We start from the raw sequence: 23418 nt of genomic DNA on the forward strand, positions 1-23418 counted from the left end.
TATGGGTGCGACGAAAACTGTGTATGATTTTAGAGACAGAAAGCCAAAGTAAGGGCAGAAGGACTCTGAAAATTGCTCTTTGAAGAAATGAAGATGCTCAGAAAGTCTTCTCAAGATAACTAATTTACTAACATAGAAGCAGTGCAAAGCAAGAACTCTACAAGTATATTGTCTTATTAACAAATGTAATACTAACATTTAGTTTAACTGGGATGTGATCTCTCACTCCTGGGTTTTTAGTTAGTGTGGGTATCTTTTCTTTATCCATAGATGTAGTCCCTTCCCAATTTTTTCTTTGTAGTTTTGTAGTCTATTGAAAAACAATAAAAATACCCCTTTGGGGGTTTCAAAAAAGAAGAAGAAGAAAGCGCAAATGGCCAGTGTTCCATGCTAAGAAAGGAGACCCAAAGCAGAGGCTATGGGGGTGTACTCAATAATAGGCGCCCTCAGAGTGCACACTGAGGTGGACCTTGCCCTATATTTTTATAGGAATTCGAGGGGTGGTCTCCCGGGCCGTGCATTGATGACATGATTGAGGGATGATAGGAGGGTGACATGAATGAGGTTTATAAGATTATGCATGGGTTAGAGCAGGTAGAGAAAGACGTACTTTTCTCCCTTTCTCACAATACAAGAACTTGTGGGCACTCAGTGAAATTGCTGAGCGGTCAGGGTTAGAACGGATAAAAGGAAGTACTTCTTCACCCAAAGAGTGATTAACACATGGAATTCACTGCCACAAGAAGTGGTGGCGGCTACAAGCATGGACGGCTTCAAAAGGGAATTAGATAAGCATATGGAGCAGAGGTCCATCAGTGGCTGTTAGCCACAAGGTATAGATAGGGACTCTGGGGCAAGTGATGCTCTGTCTTCTTGGTGCTTGGGGGGGGTCAACAGTGGGAGGGCTTCTAATGTCCTGGCCCCACTGGTGGACCTCCTGATGACACCTGGTATTTTTGGCCACTGTGTGACAGAGTATTGGACTGGATTGGCCTTTGGCCTGATCCAGCATTGGTGTCTCTTATGTTCTTATGTTCTTAATGACCATTGGTGGTCCTGCCGGGGCACATAACATATATGTGTTTCAGTAAGTCTGGCTGTAAGTAAAGGTAAAGGTTCCCTTGCTCGAAAGCCAGTCGAATCCGACTCTAGGGTTGCGGTGCTCATCTCCGTTTCAAAGCCGAAGAGCCAGCGCTGTCCAAAGACGTTTCCGTGGTCATGTGGCCGGCATGACTAAACACCAAGGCTAATCTATTTGACAGGAGCTGACAGCTTAGAGTGACATTCTAGCTGGCTCCAACCGGTTCTGTGCAGTTCTGTGCAGCAGTAATTAACATGATCATCATGACTCAGCATTGTAAGGTGATTGGTCAATGTCTGTATAAATGTAGTGATGTACTGTATACCTTATCCCGTTGATTGAAAATCTGGTGTCTGCGGAGCATTTTGTCACTGTGAATAATATTTTGGTGAAGGCTGGTGTAAATAAATGTAAATAGTTTTACACTAAGCCAGTTGGACTTATGTCTTCATTTGATACTCATACTCATTCACATTCTGCAGTGGGCTAGCACCGCGCAACCTTGACAATTAAATGGGTTTGATTACCATTAATGGTCCTGCCTAGATAGGTTGAATGGGTTCCCAGGCTTACTGAAAAGGGGAAAATGGGTCTGTGATAGTTGTCAGGAAGGATTATTAATAATTTAAACATTTTTGGTTTCAGTATACTGCAGGAGGGGACAGGAGGGCCAGGTGTTGAGGCAAAAGATTTTTACATAGGCACAGGTATCACACAAAAAGGGGATACATGAGGGTATGGATACAGAGGAGGTTCTCCAGATGTCCACTGAATGACTTTAGAAATGCAGATACCTACCTGAAAGAACTTGTTACATACCTTTGCTGGTTGGAAGGGGGTTTGGAGATTGCCCTGGAGGACACTTTGTACATACTTAGACGAAACCCTTTTGCAGAGCTTTGGCTAGCTTTGTGGTACAGGTCAAGAGTGTCCTCTTTGGCCTGATTCTGTGGGTCTCTGGTTCAGGTCAGAAGTGGGGTGCCCTGCTGTTGGGGCTACCCTGTGAGTAAGGCAGTGCCTCTGAGCTACAATCCCCCCCCGAAGCCATCGTAAGGCACAAGCTGAGGTGGCTTCAACTTTTCCATATGATTCTGCACTGCTGTCTGAATTTCATGCGACCAGAAAACAGCAAGTATAGTCAAGCAAGTAGAGAGAGGGGGGTATTGGGGGAGGAATGGGGAGGGATCAGGTTTACCAACTATAAAACAGGTTGCTGTTTATGTATGTATGGACTGTCTGCACAACTCTCAGTAAAGACATAAGAATTGTAATTCACATATCAAACTGTGCTAACTTTAATAAGTCTAAAAAAATAGATGAGATACTTAATAAAAGGCTTCTGTGCAAATATTTATACTTCAGTATCAATATAAAGCAATAAAAGAAATGTAAAGGTAATGTATAAAAAGGGAAAATATACTAATAACTCACACAATGTTAAAAACACAAATAGCAATTCATATATCCAATTGGCATAGCAACTTTGTTGTAATGCCCGTGCTTCAGAGGAGCAAAACAATCATTCCATGCAAGTAAAAGAACAAATACAACATTACCAATATGTGGGTAGTCGATGCTGGTTACAAAAATAAAATACAAAAATTTTTGATACCTCCCTACTCTAGCTAACCACGCCATCTGGTTCTTCTTTCTTTGGGGCTTTGCTTCCTTTCCAGAGATGGGGAAAGGCCTTTGCCCCGACATACTCATAGTCAGGCAGTGGCCCTATCTTCAGTTCTCTGGCCCATTGGAGGTCAGTCCATCTCCAGGCACAGTCACGTCAAGTGGTTTCTTACGGGAGAGTTTCTGTCTAACCCTCATAAGAACATAAGAAAAGCCAATGTTGGATCGGGCCAATGGCCCATCCAGTCCAACACTCTGTCACACAGTGGCCAAAAATATCAGGTGCCATGAGGAGGTCCAGCAGTGGGGCCAGGACACTAGAAGCCCTCCCACTGTTGCCCCCCCCCCAAGCACCAGGAATACAGTGCATCACTTTCGTGCTCCTATGCATCATAGCTTTTCCTCATGGGACCTTCATAGAATACTTATGATGAACCTCCTTTTGAACCTCTGGAGTTGTCTCCTCTGAAGATACTGTCCTTCATGGTAGCCATCCTCATAGCCATCACATCAGGCAGGAGAGCTCGGAAGTTTCAGCCCTCTGAGTAAAGAAGGAACTTTACTCTTTCCATAAGGACTCCGTGACACTACATATCCTTTGTTTATGCTGAATGTAAACTCAGTGTTCCACAAGGCAAGAAGATTCATCTCCACTTCTTCTGTCCACATCCTAGTCAACCTAAGTAAAGTGGCTGGCACAAACTTGAAGTCAGAAGAGCACTGTGCAGTTACCTGAAGTGTACAGAGACTTTGTGACATTCAGACTCAATGTTCATTTCCTTCTTGATCACATTGGAAAGGTTTTTAAGCCAACCACAGCCAGATGGATCAAAGTCTGAATCTTCTTGCATACAAGATCCAAAGATTCAACAACAAGGGCACTTTCAGGAGTCATTGCCCATTCTACCAGGATGGCTGCTACCTTGGCAGCCTGCTCCACAAATGCACCTATTGAGGAAATTTGTAGAACAGCTATGTGGGTTTCAGCCTCAAGCTTAGTGAGGCTTTATAGCCTGAATGCCTTTGCCTCAGTGAGAGGGCATTCATCAGAAGAGTCCTTCAAAAGGTTGTCACTTAATGACTCCTCCTTTTCATTTCTGTCGCACCTGGGATTCTGCAATTTTTCAAACCCCCAATATTAAGGGAACTGTCTTCCACTTGTAGAGAATAACATATGGAACTTACCATGTGTATTTCTTCTCATCAGTGGAATGGAAAGTTAGCCTTCCCTGCTCTTTTTGGTGGCAGAGGAATCAGGGAGGATTGTCTCCTTTTCCCCTTGGAGGGCAGATGTTCTTAGACACCTTTTTCATTAATAGCAGGAAAACTATAGAAGTGGACTGCTTTTCCTTAGAAGCTTGGCAAGTCAGGAGGAAGCCTTGCTGAAATAATTTGCATTAAGCACTGCCCATGAAATAGGGAGTAGGAGGAAACATAACCCAGTCTTTAAGGATATTTTCCATTCCACTGATGGAGAGTCATAAACTGGGGTCTGTGTTCAGCTGATGAAGACTTGCAAGTCCAGTGTTTCATTTTAACTTCAATTGGAATGTTAATTCTAGGGATTTGTGGTGAAACTTCACTGTTGATATTAGTTGCTATGACTAATAGGTGAATTGGGAGTTTGATGAACCTGAAGGCTCAAGGTTGGATTTTAAGGAATGGAAAGTAAATTCATTTTCAGGCACAGAGAAGGGAGTATGTATATTAGATGTAGTTTTATATTTCAAAGATCTGGGAAAAAGTAAATTTTAATTGAGGAATATGCTTCTTTTATTCTATTTGGAACTTTCAGTCTAGAGGAATACATTTACTCATAATCTCTTGAACAACCATGGAAATAACATATTCAGGCTCAACTATCCGTAGGCATACCCTTTAAATTACATTGACTAAAATATTAGTTAAGTAGATAACTTGTCTAGGTCAATTTTAGTTCAAATAAAAATGCCATTGATTAGTTAAAGATTTATTTGATGCACAGTTTTGTTAAATAAAATAAATAAAAATTGGGAAAGGCAGAAATGTTTAATTGAATATTCATTTATAATCCACCTTCCTCACTGGGATTCAAGGTAGGAAATATAGAAAGATGTAACATAGTTCTAAAATAGTTCTTATAAAAGAGCCCTTGTTTTTAAATATTGAGAATGCACCAAGTCACATATCAGTCTATAAACTAGGGATGGGCACAAACCTAAAAAGGGCGGTTCGCTTCAGGGTGGCCCACGAACTGAACGCCAAACCGAATAGACCCAAACGATCCCTGCCTGAACTGGTCCAGCAAGAAGCTGTGGCCCGGAGAAAAGGGGCAGGGACTGCCCTGGAAGGGACTCCTTTCCACCTTTCTCTGCACTGCGGCTCGCTGGGGCCAGGAGAAGGAGGGATTGTCTGGGAAAGGATTTCCTTTCCCCCTTTTTCCTGGCCATGACTTGCTACAGCTGGGAGAAGGGGAATAGGGAGTTAAGAGTTAAATGGCTCAGGAAGAGTTAAATGGCTCAGATCCATTTCACCCTTCAGTTGCAGCCATTTTACCCTTTGGCTTTCCCCTCAAGGGCAGGAAGCAAAACTGAAGAGTTAAATGGCTGTGGACCATTTCACACTTTGGTTTTGCTTTCCCCCCTTCAAAGGGGGGGAGCAAAACTGAAGGGTTAAATAGCTGCCAGATGGTCATATAAACCAAACCTAATAGTGGAGCAACAGACTCTGTGCTGTTCTGCTGTTAGGTTTAAAGCTGGCCCTGAAACAGCCAAACCAAACCAGTCAAAAGTTGGGTAAATGTTCGGGGGAAGGCGCCTCCCCTGAACAACAACATCATTCCCCCCTCCCTGCGAAGCAGGCTCAGAGTGGTGCACAACAGAAAGACTAAAACAATTCATCAATTTCTATGTACAAATAAATACAAAGATTTTAAAAACAATTAATATACAGAGTATAGACCTATATGGCATCATATTATCAATTTGCACCTCGTTGGCGGGGGAGAAAGGTGAGAGGTGCAAATTGGCTAATTTGCTGTTAAAACCGTGTTGCTGTCAACCATATGCTTGGCAGAACATCCCACAGGGCCCTGATGTTATTTGGTAGAGAGAATTTTGGCTCGTGAGCCGGTTTGTGCTCATCCCTCGTAGAAACTTCCATGAAAAATTTACCCATACCTTGATGATACATTCAGATAATTCTGTCTGCTTGACAATCATTGGTCACTTCTGATGACAGCAGTCACCTCTTTGTCTGGGAACTGTATTCAGTCTCTCCATAAACAGATTCGCTGCTGAATACATAGTTTGCAGTTTATTACTGAGGATCTGTACAGAACTCTGTTGAGTGCATAGTTCTTTATTCGTTGGGGGATGCTTATGTACTTTCATTGGATTAGGATTTACTTATATAGCTTCACGCCATTTTCACAGAGATATTCCTCAGGCAGATAAGTGCGGGTAGAATTGTTAATATACAAAGAGATGCCAATGTTGGATCAGGCCAAAGGCCCATCCAGTCCAACACACAGTGGCCAGAAATACCAGTGCCATCAGGAGGTCCACCAGTGGGGCCAGGACATTAGAAGCCCTCCCTGTTGACTTCAATAAAAAGAAATGATACCAACTAAATTACATGGAAAAAATAGACGTGAAAAGCAGGGTCAGACATGATGTTATGTGTAACATTATTACATAATTCTCCAAATAAAAAATAAAATCTACTGATATTTCTGTAGAGCTTTTTGAAGACCAGCATACATTTAGTGATAATAAAAAAATATAACAGGAATAAGTTCTTATGTTGCAGGTGCACAGTCAAGATGCACCTACTTCTTTCATAAAAGCTCAATACAGATTTAATAAAAATACAGTACTGATTCAGACGTCATGCCAAATCTCCTCCTACTCACAGGTTCCCTCCTCTAATTCCCTTTTTTGCTTACCATAGTTTGCTATGCACGTGAATATGCAAGCTAAGTACGTTTATAGGCCATTGTTTGATGATCCCTGGTGGTGACGGCGGCAGCTACTGAAATATTGAGGGGCTGGGTTGAAAGGGGTTTCCCATAGCTGGGGATTTGTGGCTCAAGGAGAGCACACACCTAACCATTTTAATTTACCTTAGGCTGGAAGGTGGCAGAAGATGAGACGAGAGGGTGTGTGAGACATGGTTTGGAGATTAACACTAACCATGATTTGTCAGTTCAGGTGGTGTAGTCAGCTGTAGTTAGCAACTGCTAGGAACCTATGTACTTAGGAGTTGAGGGGAGGGAATGTGACCCACATAAGGACTCCTTTGCCAGTCTTTGGTTTGGTGTTCTATCTGAATTAATCTCATTTCTTAGAGGGTAAAATGTAATAGGTTCTGGAAACGGTTCTAGAGTTGATGTTATCTTTTATCTAAATATTAATCGTAGACATGTATTATTGATTGATTAAATACTATGCTTCCTTTGATCTTGAGATGCTGATGTATCTCCATAGGATACTTCTCTGTCTTTCAAAATTAACATGAGGTAGGTTCCTCAGAACTATGCAGGCAACAAGCAGGAATAAATGATGAAGTTTGATTGAATGATCTTACAAGTTTACTAATAGAAATCTCTCTTTCAGTAAAAGAAGAGCATGAAATGCTAGAAGAAACCAATGATGATGAACCTATTAAAGCAAAGAAACGAAAGTAAGTTTACCTAAAATTAGTAGATGGCATTCATTTATATGAGATTCCATGTTTTAGTGTAACTGATAGTTAAGACTTCCTGTGATTTATCTGTTACTAATGCTCTGAGGAAATGTAAATTTCAAAGCAGAGTAAAACTCAGGGAGAAGAATTCATCTTTTGTCCAAATAATAAAAGTCCGTATGCAATAGCCTTTAAATAGTATTGTGTTAGCTTAATTGCATAATTATTGTGTGGAATTATCAGTAAGCCATTCAACCTATTTCTGTGAGCAAGATACATTCCAGTAGCAGCTAACAAAGTCAGACCATCTTGAAATGACATATAATGTGATGCTGCTCCTGTTGGGCTGTAAAATACACAAAAGATGTGGAGACACAAAGCATCTTGAGGTAGGATAGAATGTCCCTATCTAATCTCTGTATGTGAACATGAGCACAGACACAAGTGTAGAGTACCTTCTGCATACTTGGAAGAAATCGAAGTATGACCCAGGCCAAATTCTGTCCATAAAACAAACACAGCCCCAACACAGTAGCTGTGTTATTATGGCAGAAGATCTTCTCAGTAGACATTCTGAAGGTACCTTGGAACAGAACCAACTTCTTTGGCCTGCAGCTTGGTAGTCTAAATTGTCAACTGTGGTCCATGCAGATGGGGGGCATTCTTGGGCTCCATAATTTGTCTGGAATGTAGATGGGGGAGAGGCAGATGGGGGAGAGGCAGAAAGGCATAATTCACTACAAGATAATGAACTGTGGTAGGTAGGCTAGCTAAGAGTTCCCCACAACTTGTATCATTGCAATAACAATAGACCTTGCTGAGGAGGGAGGTTAAAAGCTGGGCTATCCCAGATCTTCATTATTTAATGGTCTTTTGGTATGAAACGTAATATCCTCTTAATCCTGATAGGGGAAGGGTGTTTGATATTGTGTCTCAGAAGCTGCGTTTATTTGAATAGCAATGGGATTGAGGTGAATTTGCTTATGAGAATAGAGGATGTGCATGATTCTGTGGTTTGTCCCCAAATCCTAAAGAAGGGGTAAGTTTTTATGTTTGTACTGGGCCTTAGAAATGTCTGTGTGAGTATGGAGAATTAGCTTTTCCCACAGTGTAATGACTTTTTTAATCACAAGATTGATGCTTCAGTGGAACTGGGTCATTCATTTGCAGCCTACAAAAGCATAGAAATATTCGTCTTGTTGGATATTTGGGCCTAGATAGTCTGGTTCTAATGTTGTTTCCACAGTGAACAGAAAAACTGATAAACTGAATTCACCCTGAACGTGTATCCCTGGAGTGTTGGGGAATGAGATTTCCTAATTGCAGTTTTGATTCTCTATGGAAAGCTGTATGTCTTTATTTTTATAGGAAAGAAGATAACAAAGACATTGATTCAGAGAAGGAGGCTGCCATGGAAGCAGAAATTAAGGCTGCTCGAGAAAGGGCCATAGTTCCTCTGGAGGCTCGAATGAAACAGTTCAAGGACATGCTTCTAGAGAGAGGGGTCAGGAAGTATTCCTGTATTAATAAGAACATTGAACATTTTTTTTATTGGGTGGTGACCATTAAATAGGACTGGAACAAAAGTTATATTATGTACAGGGACATTGAAATCTTATAACTGAATAATAAAGAGCATAGTGGCTAAATTATGTGCTTTTTAATATAAAGCTAACAATGGTCTTCTTTAGGGATAGGCATGAACCAGCTCACAAACTAAAGTTCATCATGAATTTTGGGCAGTTTGTGGTTTGCAAATAAATGCTCGCAACCTGAAGAGCCACTCCGAGCCATTTCACCCTCTGCTTTCTGCTTGCCACCAAAAGCAGTGGGGAGCAGAAACCAGGAGTTTAAATAGCTTGTGAACCAGTTCTGTTCACAAACCACAAAAATGCAGTTTGTGCTCATCCCTAATCTTCTCTTCAGTTTACCTGATGCATGTTAGGGCAGTACGTTTCCTAGGCAGCTGCTATGTCCATTCTTGAAAGTGTGGGGAGAGTGATTAAGAACCGCAAGTGAGCTTAAATTTGAGTTCAGAAATCTCTTGTGGGTGCAGGGGATGATAGACTTCTTAGCTTGTGGTGAACTATCAGTGTAGTTCTCCAACATAATTTTTATGACATTTTCTGGTTAAATTTGTTGTTTTCCAGGTTTGTTTTCTGTTGAGTAGTGCCCAGAACTCTATGTGTGTGAAACTCTCTAGTTCACATGAGTGAGAAATAGAAGGTTCAGAAAACTACCTATGGAGGCATAGGAAATCATAATGCAGAACTTCAAAGTTATCTTTTGATGTAGCAATTTTTAAATGTCACACAGTAGTGGTTATTTTAATGAGTAATTAGGTGTGTGTTAGTTCTGTGTAATTATGTAGACTTTTCTGAACCAATTAGTGTGGAAATTTGCCATGCTGACCTCCTGCAGGTCATAATCTATTAGTGATGAAACTGCTGTAAGGGTTTCAGTTATGGGTCCTTTTAAACAGATGTCCTGTAGATTTCAAGCAGAACTGCACAACTTGCATGGCTTTGGGTGAGTTTAATTGCCAGGAAAAAGCACTTTTTTGTTCTTTTTTTAAAAAGGTTTCTGCTTTTTCTACTTGGGAGAAGGAGCTACATAAGATAGTTTTCGATCCCCGGTACTTGCTTCTTAACCCTAAAGAAAGAAAACAGGTACTTTTTCACCATGTGGTAATTATATTTGTATTTATAATTCTTATAAACAAAACTTATAAAATACAGTACTGATTCAGACGTCATGCCAAATTTTATAATTCTTATAAACAAAATATTTACACTATACAAAGTGTTTTGATGAAAGTTACATTTTGAGGGTTTCTTGGAAAAATGGGAATTCTGATATCTGGGAATTTCAGAAAATCAAGACTTACAAAATAAGAAGGCGTGGGGAGTGTCCACTGAAGTTCTCAAGACAGAGAAGATGACTTGTTTTTATGGAGAAAAGAAAGTTTCACACCCTCAAATGTAGCAGTAGGTATAGATTTATATGTTGGCAGAAACGATTGTCCTCATCCCAAAATAGTTATACCAAAATACTAATACCAAGAATATTGAGCAGAAATCCAAATACTGTGAAAATTAGCATTTTTATAGTTAATAGTGATGTTGTGGTCCCTGTGCATATAACATGAAGGGCAGAGAGAGTAGTATTTACCCAAGTATACAGAAATGCATGATTTTTCCTTGTGGATGCCTCCCTTCCAAAGGGATTAGTCAGTCTGCATTTCCATGTGCATGTCTAAGCAGACTCTTTCATCTCATTGTTAGGTCACTGGATAAAAGAGCAAGAGACTGACCTCTCCATTGAGACCCCTTGGGAACTTGAGTTGCACACCTTGCCATCTGCTAAGGTTGCTAAGACAACCAAAATGGTGGCCAAACTCTCATGGGATTGAGAAGATAAATTGTACAAGGGTGTTGGGAAGGATGTGGAGAGAATAAGGGATGCATCTAATATGGTGAATGAGGGGGAAGGAAGAGATAGAATTGAAGGAAGGGGAAAGGCAGAGCAGGGGAGGAAAAAAGGGATAAAAGGAATAAGGAAACGTTTAGAGAGGGAACTGAAGGGGAGTTGAGATCTAACGCAAATGGGAAAGGATTATTTTTAATGAGCTTCTGTATTCATACTCTGCACAGCGGTTTTCATATACAGCTGAACTTAAGGGGTATATGGAAATTGATTGATTCAATTTATAAACTGCCCACCCCCAAAAGGCTCAGGGCAATGTACCGCATATAACAACACTTCAATAAAACAATTTAACAATTACAATAAAAACAATACAATGAAAAAATAAGCTTATCTAGAGGTGTCAGTTTATACCCTCCCCATGGGGGGTGGGCAGGAGGTGGAGTCCAGGCTTGCTGGTAAACCATTCCTGTCCTCAACCGTATGGCTGTTGGAACATTTCTGTAAGTTTCATTCAGAATTAAAATTTTATTCTGTCCAGTCTTTTCTCACAAAGATGAAAATAAATGAGTTTGTGGAAGGGAATAATCAGTGTTTTAAATGATTTTTAGAAGTACATTCTGCTTATATATGTTGACCTCCATAGAATAATCAGTGTTTTAAATGACCTTTAAGGCCTTGCACGGTCTGGAACCAATGTATTTACGGGACCATCTCCTCCATTATGTCACTGGGAGAGCGTTATGCTCTGCAGATCGCAACTTACTGGTGATCCCTAGCCCCAAAGAGGTACGACTGTCCCTGACCAGAGCCAGGGTCTTTTTGGCCCTGGCCCCATCCTGGTGGAACTCTCTAATACGGTCAGAGCCCTACAGGACCTCATGCAGTTCCACAGGGCCTGCAAGGCACAGATGTTCCACCAGGCTTTCGGCAGCGACAGTTTTCCAACATGGCTGGAACCCCCCCCATCCCCCCCAAACAAAACAAAAAAGAACTTAGAAAGTGACCAAAACCATTCAGAATTCCAGATTTTCGATTGCATAGTTGTTAGTGATGCCATCTTGAATTTGTTTTCCATTGGTTTTTAATACTATTAATTTTATTATACCTAATGTTTATATATTGTTACTAAGGCTTATGCCATACCATACATCACCCAGACCCTGGTGCCAATCAGGATAGGGCGATCAATAAGTCTGATAAATAATTATTATTATAATATATCTAGATCTCCATAGTAGTAGTTTCCAAGTTTAGAAAATCTTTTAATAGAGCCATCTGTACTTGAGTGCAGGGATCATTTGCATATCTGCTATGTTGTATCAAGTGCCATCACCTCCTGATGGCACCTGGTATTTCTGGCAACTGTGTGACACAGAGTGTTGGACTGGATGGGCCTTTGGCCTGATCCAACATTGGCGTCTCTTATATAGGTGAAGCCTCCTCATACAAAACACTGCATATCAACAGTGACTTCTCTAGGGCCCTGTGGGAATGAGATGCATACCTTACTTTTACCTTGTAATCTCAGGTCCCTTGAATAAATAAAGATGTGTTATATTACAAAAGTAAAAAGCAGATAGCCCTGATCATAAGTGTGTTGTAAAATTTCTATTTTTGCTGTATTATCCAGTTCAGAGCATATGTAAATAAATGATGAACTCAACAACATTATGATCCGGTTATTATGAAATACAAATATTTCACAATCTGTAGTGAAATAATGCCTTTGTGTCCATATGAGTTAAAACAGAGCACTGCAGAAAAAAATCATTTAAGTTTTGCTTTGCCCTTCTCATGTCTTCTGATGATGGCATTCCATGTGGGCATTTTGTACAGCATGCTCTTTGGTACTTCTGTAGGTATTTGATCAGTATGTGAAAACCAGAACAGAGGAAAAGGGTAAAGAAAAGAAAAACAAAATAATGCAGGCTAAGGAAGATTTCAAGAAAATGATGGAAGAAGCAAAGATTAATCCCAGGTAAGATTTTTTTCCTCATTTTGTGGTGAAGCACCTTTTTCCAATGAGGTGATGTTAGAGTGTGTGTTTTCCTCCACTCTGTTCTAGCGTTCTTGGTTCTGTTGTATTTAAGGGTTTCATTTGCTTGAAGTCCACAACTCTGCAAGCTTACTGCTGTTAGGTCAAATTCTAATAGTAGCTATTTCAGGATGGCTTTAATTTCAGAGTTGTTTTTGATATTTTTATATTCAGTATTTGAATATATTGAGTGGTCCCATTTTGGCAAAGTACGTTTACATATAGGCCCCAGGTATAAAACTCAGGGGTCCGGAAGTGCAAGCCATTCTATAGCCAACAGTGTGGAAAGCCCCATCTGGATTTATCCCTATTTAGTTACAGATTTGTATCCTTGTATGTTTAATGACCAAATGAATTTTCACAGGTTAATCATATTATATGCATCATACTACTGATATGGAATTAACATGATACTTTTTAAGCCTAAACCAGATAGGAGTTGTTTCGTATTAATAGTTCATTTGTTTTAGTTGGGTATGATTGTTTCAGCAAAATAAAGTGAAACATATGAGAAGACTACTGCTTGCTATTATGCCTGAATTTACCCGATTCTGCGAACAGCTCTTGGTCAGTGGGGGTAGAATAAAATTTGGAGTAGATAGAATACTGATCTTGAAAATAATTGTTTTCCATCAAACTCTTTTACTGGTTTAGTGTTGAAATATTTCTTGCTGTCCTTTGTAGCCCAAAAGACACAGAAATAATTATTTCTATTGTATTTTTTTCCTGGTTTTTGTCAGCAGCAAGTAAGAGGAAATGAAGGTCTGAAGGGACCTGAGTGTTTTGTTATTGCTGTTTATCTTCTGATTTTACTGTTTTTATCTGTAGAAGTGACACCCTAAGGATGTTTGTGCTCCTTGTATTTTATATGTTCAAGAATTTGTGTCCAGCCTCTTTCTTGCTTTCGCAGCTGACTTTCTTTAGTATAGGTTTACATTCACTTCCAGTCAATTGAATAAGCTACCAAATTCTTCTCTTGTTTTAATTTACCCTACAGCAACAGTAGGCGGAATTTTCCAAGTCTAATTATTTCCATGCTGTGATGAAAACATTCGTAGGATTATAATGTCTCACGTAATCTTGGGGCCAGATTAGCATCAGATTTTGGAAAAAGCACAGTAGTGTTTTTTCCCCCTGAGGTAAGTGGCAGTACTATATCTACTGCACATCTGAGATTTGGAATCTGGCCCTGGAGGTGAGAGTATTGTAACGATAAATGCTGTAGGAAGAAAGGGTGGAAAGTGCTGCATACAGTAGTTTCATGTTGTTAGTTTCACTTCAGGCATAGTTGAATGGTGAGTGATAACTTTGCTTTGCGTAACAATGAAGGAACAGGGCAGGCTGGTACCTGAAGTTCTGAAAGATTATACTCTGATGGAAGAACTGCACTAAATGGGTATACTTTTTTAAAAAAATAAAAATTTGCATAACATTTTTTAAATAAGGAAAAGTATAACACTTTTCTTCTTGAACACCCATCTGTGTTATAAGGATACATGTGTGTTGATGTTTAGGACATACGCTTCAACAGAAGAAAAGCATTATGCAGTTGTGCTGCTGAATGATGTTTCAGCTAAGAAAGCTCTGCCAAATCAGTACACTTGCCATTTTGTTACAGAACTACTTTTAGTGAATTTGCAGCCAAGCATGCTAAAGACTCGAGGTTCAAAGCAATTGAAAAAATGAAAGATCGAGAGGCGTTGTTTAATGAATTTATCACAGCAGCAAGAAAGAAGGAAAAAGAAGATTCGAAGACCCGAGGAGAGAAGGTAAGATTTATTTTTTATTCCATGTGTGTGAAAGGAGTATGCATGAGAGGGGTGGGAGAAGGCCATCGCTAGTTTTCCCAGGTTCCCCTCCCCCAATTACTTTTACCAGCCCTCGATTTTTCCTGGTGGAAACATTCACCACCATTTCTATGCTATTAGAAAGAATTTAAAACTTGGAATGTGTGTATTATTCTAGGAAGTATTATGTATATTGTTTTTCACATAATATTCTTTTTTGCTAAATTAACATCTAGGTTTCAGAATCCTAGAGTATAAAAGGAAGTGCCTTGTCTGGCTGGAAAACTCCAGTCAGGTCATTATATGCCTCCTCTCTCAGTGGTGCCAGTAAGATATGAGAAGTCTTTGTGAGCAAATTTCAAACAGTTGCTTTACTTCTAAATGCTAACACTTCAGTGGTATGTGTGTGTGGATGTGAATGTGTGTGTTTTAATCTCCCAGTAAATGTATTTTAGTATGATTGCTAATCAGAATTAAAGGTCGACTATTAAAGATTAATGAATTCCAAATGTCATTTGTCTGCACTGTCAGTACAAGAGACCAAGTGCACAGTACTGGGGAAGGTGGATGCTATGAAGTATCTTCAGCAATATAGAGCTGCTTCAGTGTCCTACTATGTTGTGTGAATAAAGGAAATTTGCTCTCTGAAACCTAATCACTTCTGGTATTTTTGTTGCCCTTTCATAGATTTTGAAGTAAAGCTAATGTAAGTTCCACTCAGTAAGAGTGGGATGTAGATAGAGGCATGTATTATTATTTTATTAGTATAAAATTTCTCTGCCATATAGGAACAGGAAACCGTCACAGTCTAAATGTGAACCTGTTGTTAGTATTTACAAAAATAAAATATTCTCAAATATTTTGCTTATACTGTTTAAATGTCCTTTCGTGGTTCTTCATGGTTCATGTTCTTTTTAACAATACTGCTTAGCATTTATATAACACTTTTTGAGTGATCAGAGTGTTTCACATGCATTCTCCTGTTGTAACCCTGTAACAGCCCTGTGAGTTATGTGAGTACTATTATTCCCTTATTGTAGATGACGTACTCAGGCAAAAAGAATATGGCTTTCTTAAGGCCCTCTTCAGGACTGTGCTATACCAGAATGATTAGCTTTCTAGAGGCAAAAGCATGTAACCTGGAACACATACTTAGACTGCGTTTTAAATCTGTTGTCGTGTTTCAGGTGGTGGTGTTGCATCTAAACTATAATCAAAGAGAATAATTAAGAAGTAAATTCTTTAAGTTTGCATGAGTTACACAAAAAAATTGTATTAAAATTGTATTTATCTTTGCATTTGAAACTAATTATTTCTTTTTTCCCAAAGCCTCTTGTAACCATTTTATGTATTCTGTTTTGTAACAAGTGGATAGATTTTACAGTTTTGTGCTGTGCGGCCTGTCAATCAGTTCAGTCTGACAGCTGTCAATCACTGACACGCAAACTATTATGGGATTCCCTAGTGAGGAAAGAATTGGTATCTCTGTGTGGTGACTTTAGCCTCCCGCAGTTCCGGTACTTTACATTTTTTCAGTTTTTTTCCTTGTGAAGTGATGAGAGTTGTGCCCAGAATGTGTAAACTGCAAAAAAGAGGGGGGAATCCTCCTAATTACACATAGTATTTTCAGCCATATTTGCTTTTGCTGTGTTTCTATGTGAAAACCTAAGAGTTTTAAAAAGTGGTTACCGAGTTGTGAAGCTTTCTCAGCCAGTTTTCCAGAAAAGAAGTTTGAATTAAGAATTATGTCTTGTTCCACAAACCTTTAAAGTAAGGGTTTGAAACATGGCACTGTTGTGCTGACATTTTCCAACACTGTGGTTAATTCATTTCATGGAATTACAAAAGTTAGGATCTTTTAGGACCAGAAATATAATCACACTTTGGAGCTGAAGACGAAGATGTAAGGTACACCATTAATACTAGGCTTCTGTCATATAGCCACACACTGAAGGGAAGGCAAGAAGGAGTTTTCAGATGGCATTTTCAGACATTACCCAGTGTCTGTTGTGAGCTCTGAGTAGTTGAGTGATGGTCAAGTTAGTGTTGTCAAGTCTTCTGTAAGTGACTCCGTGCAATTTGCAGTACTTCAGTGTTTGTTTTTCCCCAAGAGTCGTTCAGTTCATTTTTAAAAGAAAGGTTAACGTAAAGGTAGCGTGGGTATCCAACTGCTCTTTTATAAAGACTGTAGTTATGATAAGTAACTACTTAAGTCATTTAAAGTCCACAGACTGTTTTTTACTGTCTTTGTTCTTTGCTTTAAAAGGTTGTGCTTTCTATTTATTGCTTACTGGTACTAGAAATTCTAAATGTTTTTCAATCCTAGAATAGTAATAAAATATTAGTTAGCCATCTTGATTTACTACATTTGCTAAAAAGAACAGTGGAAGAGTTGCCTTTGGCTGAAACATAGGTTATTCCCTTTTGGCAGAGGCAGCAGCACTAGGTGGTGAGTTCATGCTGGCTTTCAAGCTAGAATGAGGATGACAGCTGCTAGTTTCTATAGAGACAGGATGGCATGCTGTGTGGATATCAGGTACCATTGTTGGTAGAGCTGCTTCATGACTGTAGTGTTCCAAATGAACTTCAGCAGTCTCTTGAGATTGATTAATAAGCTTAGTAGACAGTCTGAAATGAAAGTAGAAAAGCATTTAACCCATTTGGTGTCTCTGTACCCTTACTTTAAAGGGACTACGGTGGCTCAAGTGGTTAAGACGCTGAACTGCAGGCTGAACTGCAGACCCTAGTTGCCGCATGATGGAGTGAGCTCCCGTCTCTAGTTCCAGCTCCTGCCAACCTAGCAGTTCGAAAGCAAGAAATTGCAAGTAGATAAATTGGTACCACTTTGGTGGGAAGGTAACAGCGTTCCGTGCGCCTTGGTGTTTAGTCATGCCGGCCACATGAGCACGGAAACGTCTTCGGACAACGCTGGCTCTTCGGCTTTGAAACGGAGATGAGCACCGCAACCCTAGAGTCGGACTCGACTGGCTTTCGAGCAAGGGAACCTTTACCTTTACCCTTACTTTAAAGTTTTTTGTGGAAGCACCTGAGATCGTAGCTTTTCCTGTTAAAACATAATTTCAAATGTATGGCTTAGAAGGCTTCATATTTTTATACTACTTGCATGTTATGTTAAATTTAGCTCTGAAATAACATATTCTTAAAAATAAGTTCAAGGCTGCTATGCATATTCCTAGGCACTAGTGTGGTAAATCACACCACCGTTATTGATTAACAGAATTGCCATATGTAACAGAGAGGCTGTTACCTAATTTTTATTGCCTTCAGATTATCAAAGTTAAAATTATTCTTGCATATCTAAATAGTTTGTCAAGAGCTAAAAAAACATGGTCGAGGGAAATTACAGGTTATTAACATTGTTCTGTACATAGCTACTGCTATTTGAAGGGATCTGGATCCTGATATTGCTGCTAAAGCAGTACATCTGTGTCAAGCAGTGTAGTTAAGTTACTAGAAATTGCTTTCCTGTATTGTGTTAAGGCTGGGCGTTTCCAGTGACACCACTCTGCATGATTGATCTGGGTTTTGTTGGGAGGATTTTAACAAGCTTACAAGTGAATAATAATTACGAAAGTGAAATTAGCTGTAGTTAGGCTATCTTCTCTCAAAGAGTTTGGTGGTGCTCTGAAGGTGAAATGCTTAGCAAGATGTCGACTAGGCTTAGTGAAAGGCTTGTTTCCATGAGTCAAAGGCTAGTGTGTGCATAATCACAGTGTTATGTGGTAAGCCATTTATGTGAAGCAGTTCTACATGTGATTGCAGAAATTTTAGCCTCACAATCACAACCCTTTAAAAATGCTTTTGCAGTTGTGTGGCTTAAAAAGCATGAGGAATTGATTTTCATAAACAGCTCTCTACTTCAGCTTCCAGTATATGTATAATACATAGCATCTTTGTAGGTGCTAAGGAGGAAGTGGAGCCTGGGATGGGGATGGGCAAGGGGGGTTATGCAGTCATTTATTTTGCATGTATTCATACAGGAGGAGAGGGGAGATCGTTGTATGAGACAGTTCAGTGTCTCTGCTTCACCTCTGCTATGTCATAGCAATGCTGAAAGGCCTTGTCATAATTCATACATTTTCTACTTTTTGAAAAAAATGCCAAACATTATTTCTGTTTTATACCTTATTTTAGTTTTAAGTTCAGCTGGGTAAATACATTTGTACAGCTGTATTTAACTGTGGCATTCTTGCTGTTGTCCAGTACTAGTTGCTACCCATGGTGCTCTTGGAATGTTAACTTACCCATATATTCCTTAATTCCGAAGTTGCATAAATTGGTGCTTCAAGTCCACTCTAAGGGGACAGTTCACCAAGCACTGCTCCTTTGAAAGAGTAACCTCCAGTGGTTTGAAAAATGACTGGAATCCATAAATTCAATTTACACATGTGTGATAGAGCTGTGGGCCAGTTTGTACACTAATTCACACAGACTTTCAATACAAGCAGTGGAAGAACATAAACAATTCTATGTACTCCCCCCACACACACTGTTTTAAAAGAGGGAGGCTTGCACAAACCTCACATATATCCCAACTTGTATACAGAGAGCCCATTCTGACAGTGGGTGGACTGGCCCTGGGAGTACAGTCTGAGTGTTTTGAATGGCTTTTGTGAGACCCATTTCAAGTGTGAATAAGGTGTACCACTTTTTAAACTAGATTTAAAAGTACAGAATAGAATAGTACAGTTTTTCAAAGAAACCATACCTGTTGAGGAAGTTCTCGCATGGCCTAAAACTGTGATGCTTACTTAGTTAATGGCTATACAGTCATTTAATGAACTACTCAGTGTGCATTTTGAATAACTTTTGCATAATATGTTCTACTATAATACATTCATAAAAGTTCCATCCAAAATTATATGGGTTAGAGATTCTAAAATCTAATAGCCTTCTGGAAAAACTTAATTTTGAGTATAGTAAAACCAGTTTTTGCCATCACGGTAAGTCTGCTTCTGCGTTTTTAAATAATTTTGCAAGCCATCAGTCTCTCTTAATTTGTTTCCTTTTTTCCCTTTGTCTTCTCTTTAAAATATAGATCAAAATGGACTTCTTTGAACTGTTGTCTAATCACCACTTGGACAGTCAGTCTCGCTGGAGCAAAGTGAAGGACAAAGTAGAGACTGACCCACGCTACAAAGCTGTGGATAGCTCTTCACAAAGGGAGGATCTTTTTAAGCAGTATATTGAAAAAATAGCCAAAGTATGTGTATTGCAGTAGTAATTGCTTTGGTTTTCTTAGTAGTTCACTATTGGAACAATTAACACCAGACTATGAAAATCTTCCTCGGAAAGGAATGTTTATTATATGTCTTTATTCATTATGTATTTTTTTGTCTTTCATATTGTATATATTCCCAAATTGGCATGCTTGTTCTGTTGTTATTTTATTACAATATGTATGGGCTCCTTTGGGTTCTGAAAGCATAAAACTGTGGGTAATTCACTTTCTGTCTTGATGAAAAGGGGAATATCTGTGTAGTAAACCTCACTGTTACACTCTGAGAATGGAAGCAGAAAAAATCTGACAGTGTTAAAACAAGTTAAAACAGATTAATCATAGCAGTCCAGCAGATAAAAATCTTCATCCTTCAAACAGATAAATTTAGGGACATGGTAAAAACTTAAAACAGTGAAGAGGTATAATTATCTACCCACCCAGCCCAGAGGGAATTCTAAGGGGTAGATGCTTCAACTAAAAAAAGCCTAGTTTCTAATGAAGTAGGTACTTGGAACGGGCTCATTAGATGATCTAAGTATATAGGACAGCTCACGGGTAGCCATGTTCCAGACTGTTTTGGCCTTTAAAGAGAAAGGCACTTTTGGATGGCTCCTAGAAGACAATGGGCAATCAGTAAAGTTATTCTAATATTGACATTCAAAAAGTGTTCAAGGGCAGCTCTATACTGAGTTCATTGTAACAGTCCAAATGTAAAAGTTAAGACTCAAGAGGCACTAGATAAGTCTGTGTAACTAGGGTTTATATCCAATCCAGTTTGGAGTGTCTCATCTCTTAAGAGAAGATGGAGCAAATATCCCAGTTCATTTAAATGGGAAAGGCTAGGCCTTGATAATATGTATATGGAAGAAAACAGTTGCTGCTTAAGGAAGACTGGAGGATTATGAGGAAAATATGTATGCCAAGGACACTTGGAAATGAAGTATGCTTTAACTGCCAGAGGCCTTCAAACCAAGATGAGGAGAACAGATGTGTGTTCTTAAATAACAGCAGGTTCGTTACCAAACCTGGTGGAGCAGAGCAGCAGTGGTATTGTTCCGTATATGAGAGAGATCCTAGAGTCCAGTAAAGGAGATGGCTTAAGAGAAATATACTTTTCCATAGAATTACTATGTTTGGCACTACTGATTCTGAAAAGTAATTTAATGGTGCGAACATACTGTTGCCCACCTAATCAAAAGTCTATGGGTGATCTTGAGATGGATAAAGAGATTAGGGAGGCAACCAGAGGGGCAGGTGGTGTTATAATGGTTGGTTTCTATTGTCTAATGATCTAGATGACTCCATTTTCAGGGAGTGATGGACAAAATTTCCAGATACCATTAATAACTGTGCATTGGAACAGTAAGTGATATAACTAACTAAGGGAGATGCAACCCTGAATTTGGCTGCAGGTGCTTAAGACTAGGTACAAAACGCAGGTATTATTAAACAAGTTGGGAATAGTAGCCATAGAGATAGTAAGTTAATCATATATTAAATGGATGGGCAGTAGCCCCAAAAGCCAAACATGGCCGCATTAAATTGAAAAGAGGAATCTTCAGAAAAAAGAATAGGTTAGTCAAAACAAAGTCTTATCCAGGTGAGGAGAAGCACAGCACAGGCCCAGGCAAATCTATGTTGATAATGGCTTGCAAAAAAGAGAGTTTGAGGAGCTTGTTGCTAAATTATTAAATGAAGAAAAAGAGTGTTCATCATCAATGGCATGAGCAGGTCTGCCTGTCGATAGACTTTTTACAGTTAAGAGTCTCCAGGGAGTGCTGTGCGCTTGAACAGAAGCTTGTTCCCACCCAGGGACCATGTGCTCCCATGCAGCAGCACCTCCAACTTCAGTTCCTCTTTTGCCGCCAAAGGAGAGCCTCTTAACTTCTACGTGGTGAGGGATTGTGTTGTGTTTCCTGTGGATTGCTTCTGAGCTCTGAGGTGGCTCAGAAGACTCTGTTTAAAAAGTGCACCTGCTGTCGTGCAAAAATGACACAGACAAGCATGATCTGTGTCTGGGGGAAGAGCATAACATATCAACTTTCAAAGCTTGCCAAAGATTCATCCCCAAAGCCCGTGGGGACAGGGCTTCAAAGCTCAAGGCAGCACTCTGGGAGAAGGCAGTTAGAGCTTTGGACCCCCCTTCTGCAAGGCTGTGGAAAAGCCTCCAACCACTGCATCATCAGTTTCAACGCGGTTGGCTCCACCCCCCACTCCAGTTCCAGATTTCAAAGGATCTGCTCAGGCTTGTGCTCGTTTCAGGTGCAGCGCACCTCATCTGAACTGCCTGCTAAAAAGGCTAAAACAAAAGGGAAGGATAAGTGAAAAGCCACCTTCCATTGTTGGACACCGGTTCAAACTCCGGAGCCAACTCAGACATTACAAGAGAAACCCATAACACCTCTGAATCGGAGGTCATCCCCGATTTCCTTATTGGAAGGGGAGGTCGAACCTGACTTACCAGTAGGTCAAGTGCCATTAGACGTTGAATTCGAACAGACGGTTCCATGGTCTCAACATCATCACCAATGAGATGACCATCCAGTCCACACACAATGCATCCGCGATACCTGGAAGAGTGACTGAGGTTGGGGGCGCTGCTGCACAGGAGCACATGGTCCCTGGGTGGGAACAAGCTGCTGTTCCGGCATGCAGCACCCCCTGGAAGCTCTTAGCTGTAAAAACCTACCAATAGGCAGGCCTGCTCATGCACAGTCCCCCATGTGTGCTTGCATAGAACATACTCAATGAACAACAGTTACAGGCAATGTTTCCTCTAAGCTATGGAGTCTTGTGAGCAAAACTTCTTCTTTGTGAACTACTAGCCTTAAAGTTGTGAGTGAGTTATTTGGTTACTGCATCAGTTAGTTTGCTCTGGAGCCATCCTTTCTGAGCTGGAGGCTAAAAAACTGTGAGCTAGCTCACACTAACTCAGCTTAGAGGGAACACTGGTTATAGGTAAGTGTAAGTTCAGTACACCAGAAGCAGGAACCCAGCCAGAAAAGCAGTTGGACAGTAATGGAGCGAAAGATTTGATGAAAGAGGACAAAGAAATTTTAGAAAAGCTGAATGAAGTCTATCTGTGTGTGTGTGTGATGTTGGACAGTTACCCATGCTGTAACTAGTACTTTTGAAGAGAATATCTGAGGAGCTGAATCAAATTGTGCTGACAAGGGATGAAATTCAAGGGTTAAGTGACAAATTAAAAACCAGGTTCAGGTGGTATATACCTTTAAAAACTCCAATGTGAAATTGCTGCTCACATAAAAATATTGCAGTGTCACAAAAAATCGGCATTCTTACCAGAGGTCTGAGCACTGCAGATATAACACTAATTTTTAAAACAGGATCTAGGAAATTACAAATCAGTTCACCTAACTTAGTGAAGTTGGGTGGAAACTGTTACTAAAGATAGAGTTATGCATATAAACATTGTGTATACACATTGTGTATGTGCATTAAGCATTATAAACAAGACCTTTAGGAAGAATCAGCATGACTTCTAAAAAAGGAGATCATGGCTGTCCGATGTTTTGGAGTTCCCTGAGATTATTAA

The 23418-nt window shown here is 39.8% G+C and overlaps 1 protein-coding gene across 5 annotated transcripts in view; it reads left to right on the top strand.

The window, feature by feature from the left end:
• TCERG1 (transcription elongation regulator 1) overlaps nt 1-23418 on the top strand; it is an 81366-nt gene that overhangs the window by 46711 nt on the left and 11237 nt on the right. For all 5 annotated transcript variants that reach the window (XM_015413614.1, XM_015413615.1, XM_015413616.1 and 2 more), the window contains 6 exons: nt 7300-7366; nt 8738-8873; nt 9949-10038; nt 12658-12776; nt 14452-14602; nt 19680-19844. In XM_015413614.1, the coding sequence (XP_015269100.1) occupies nt 7300-7366; nt 8738-8873; nt 9949-10038; nt 12658-12776; nt 14452-14602; nt 19680-19844 (728 nt within the window). The remainder of the gene's footprint in view (nt 1-7299; nt 7367-8737; nt 8874-9948; nt 10039-12657; nt 12777-14451; nt 14603-19679; nt 19845-23418) is intronic.

Source organism: Gekko japonicus, unplaced genomic scaffold, assembly GCF_001447785.1.
Source record: "Gekko japonicus isolate JY-2015 unplaced genomic scaffold, Gekko_japonicus_V1.1 scaffold373, whole genome shotgun sequence".
Taxonomy (NCBI): Eukaryota; Metazoa; Chordata; class Lepidosauria; order Squamata; family Gekkonidae; genus Gekko; species Gekko japonicus.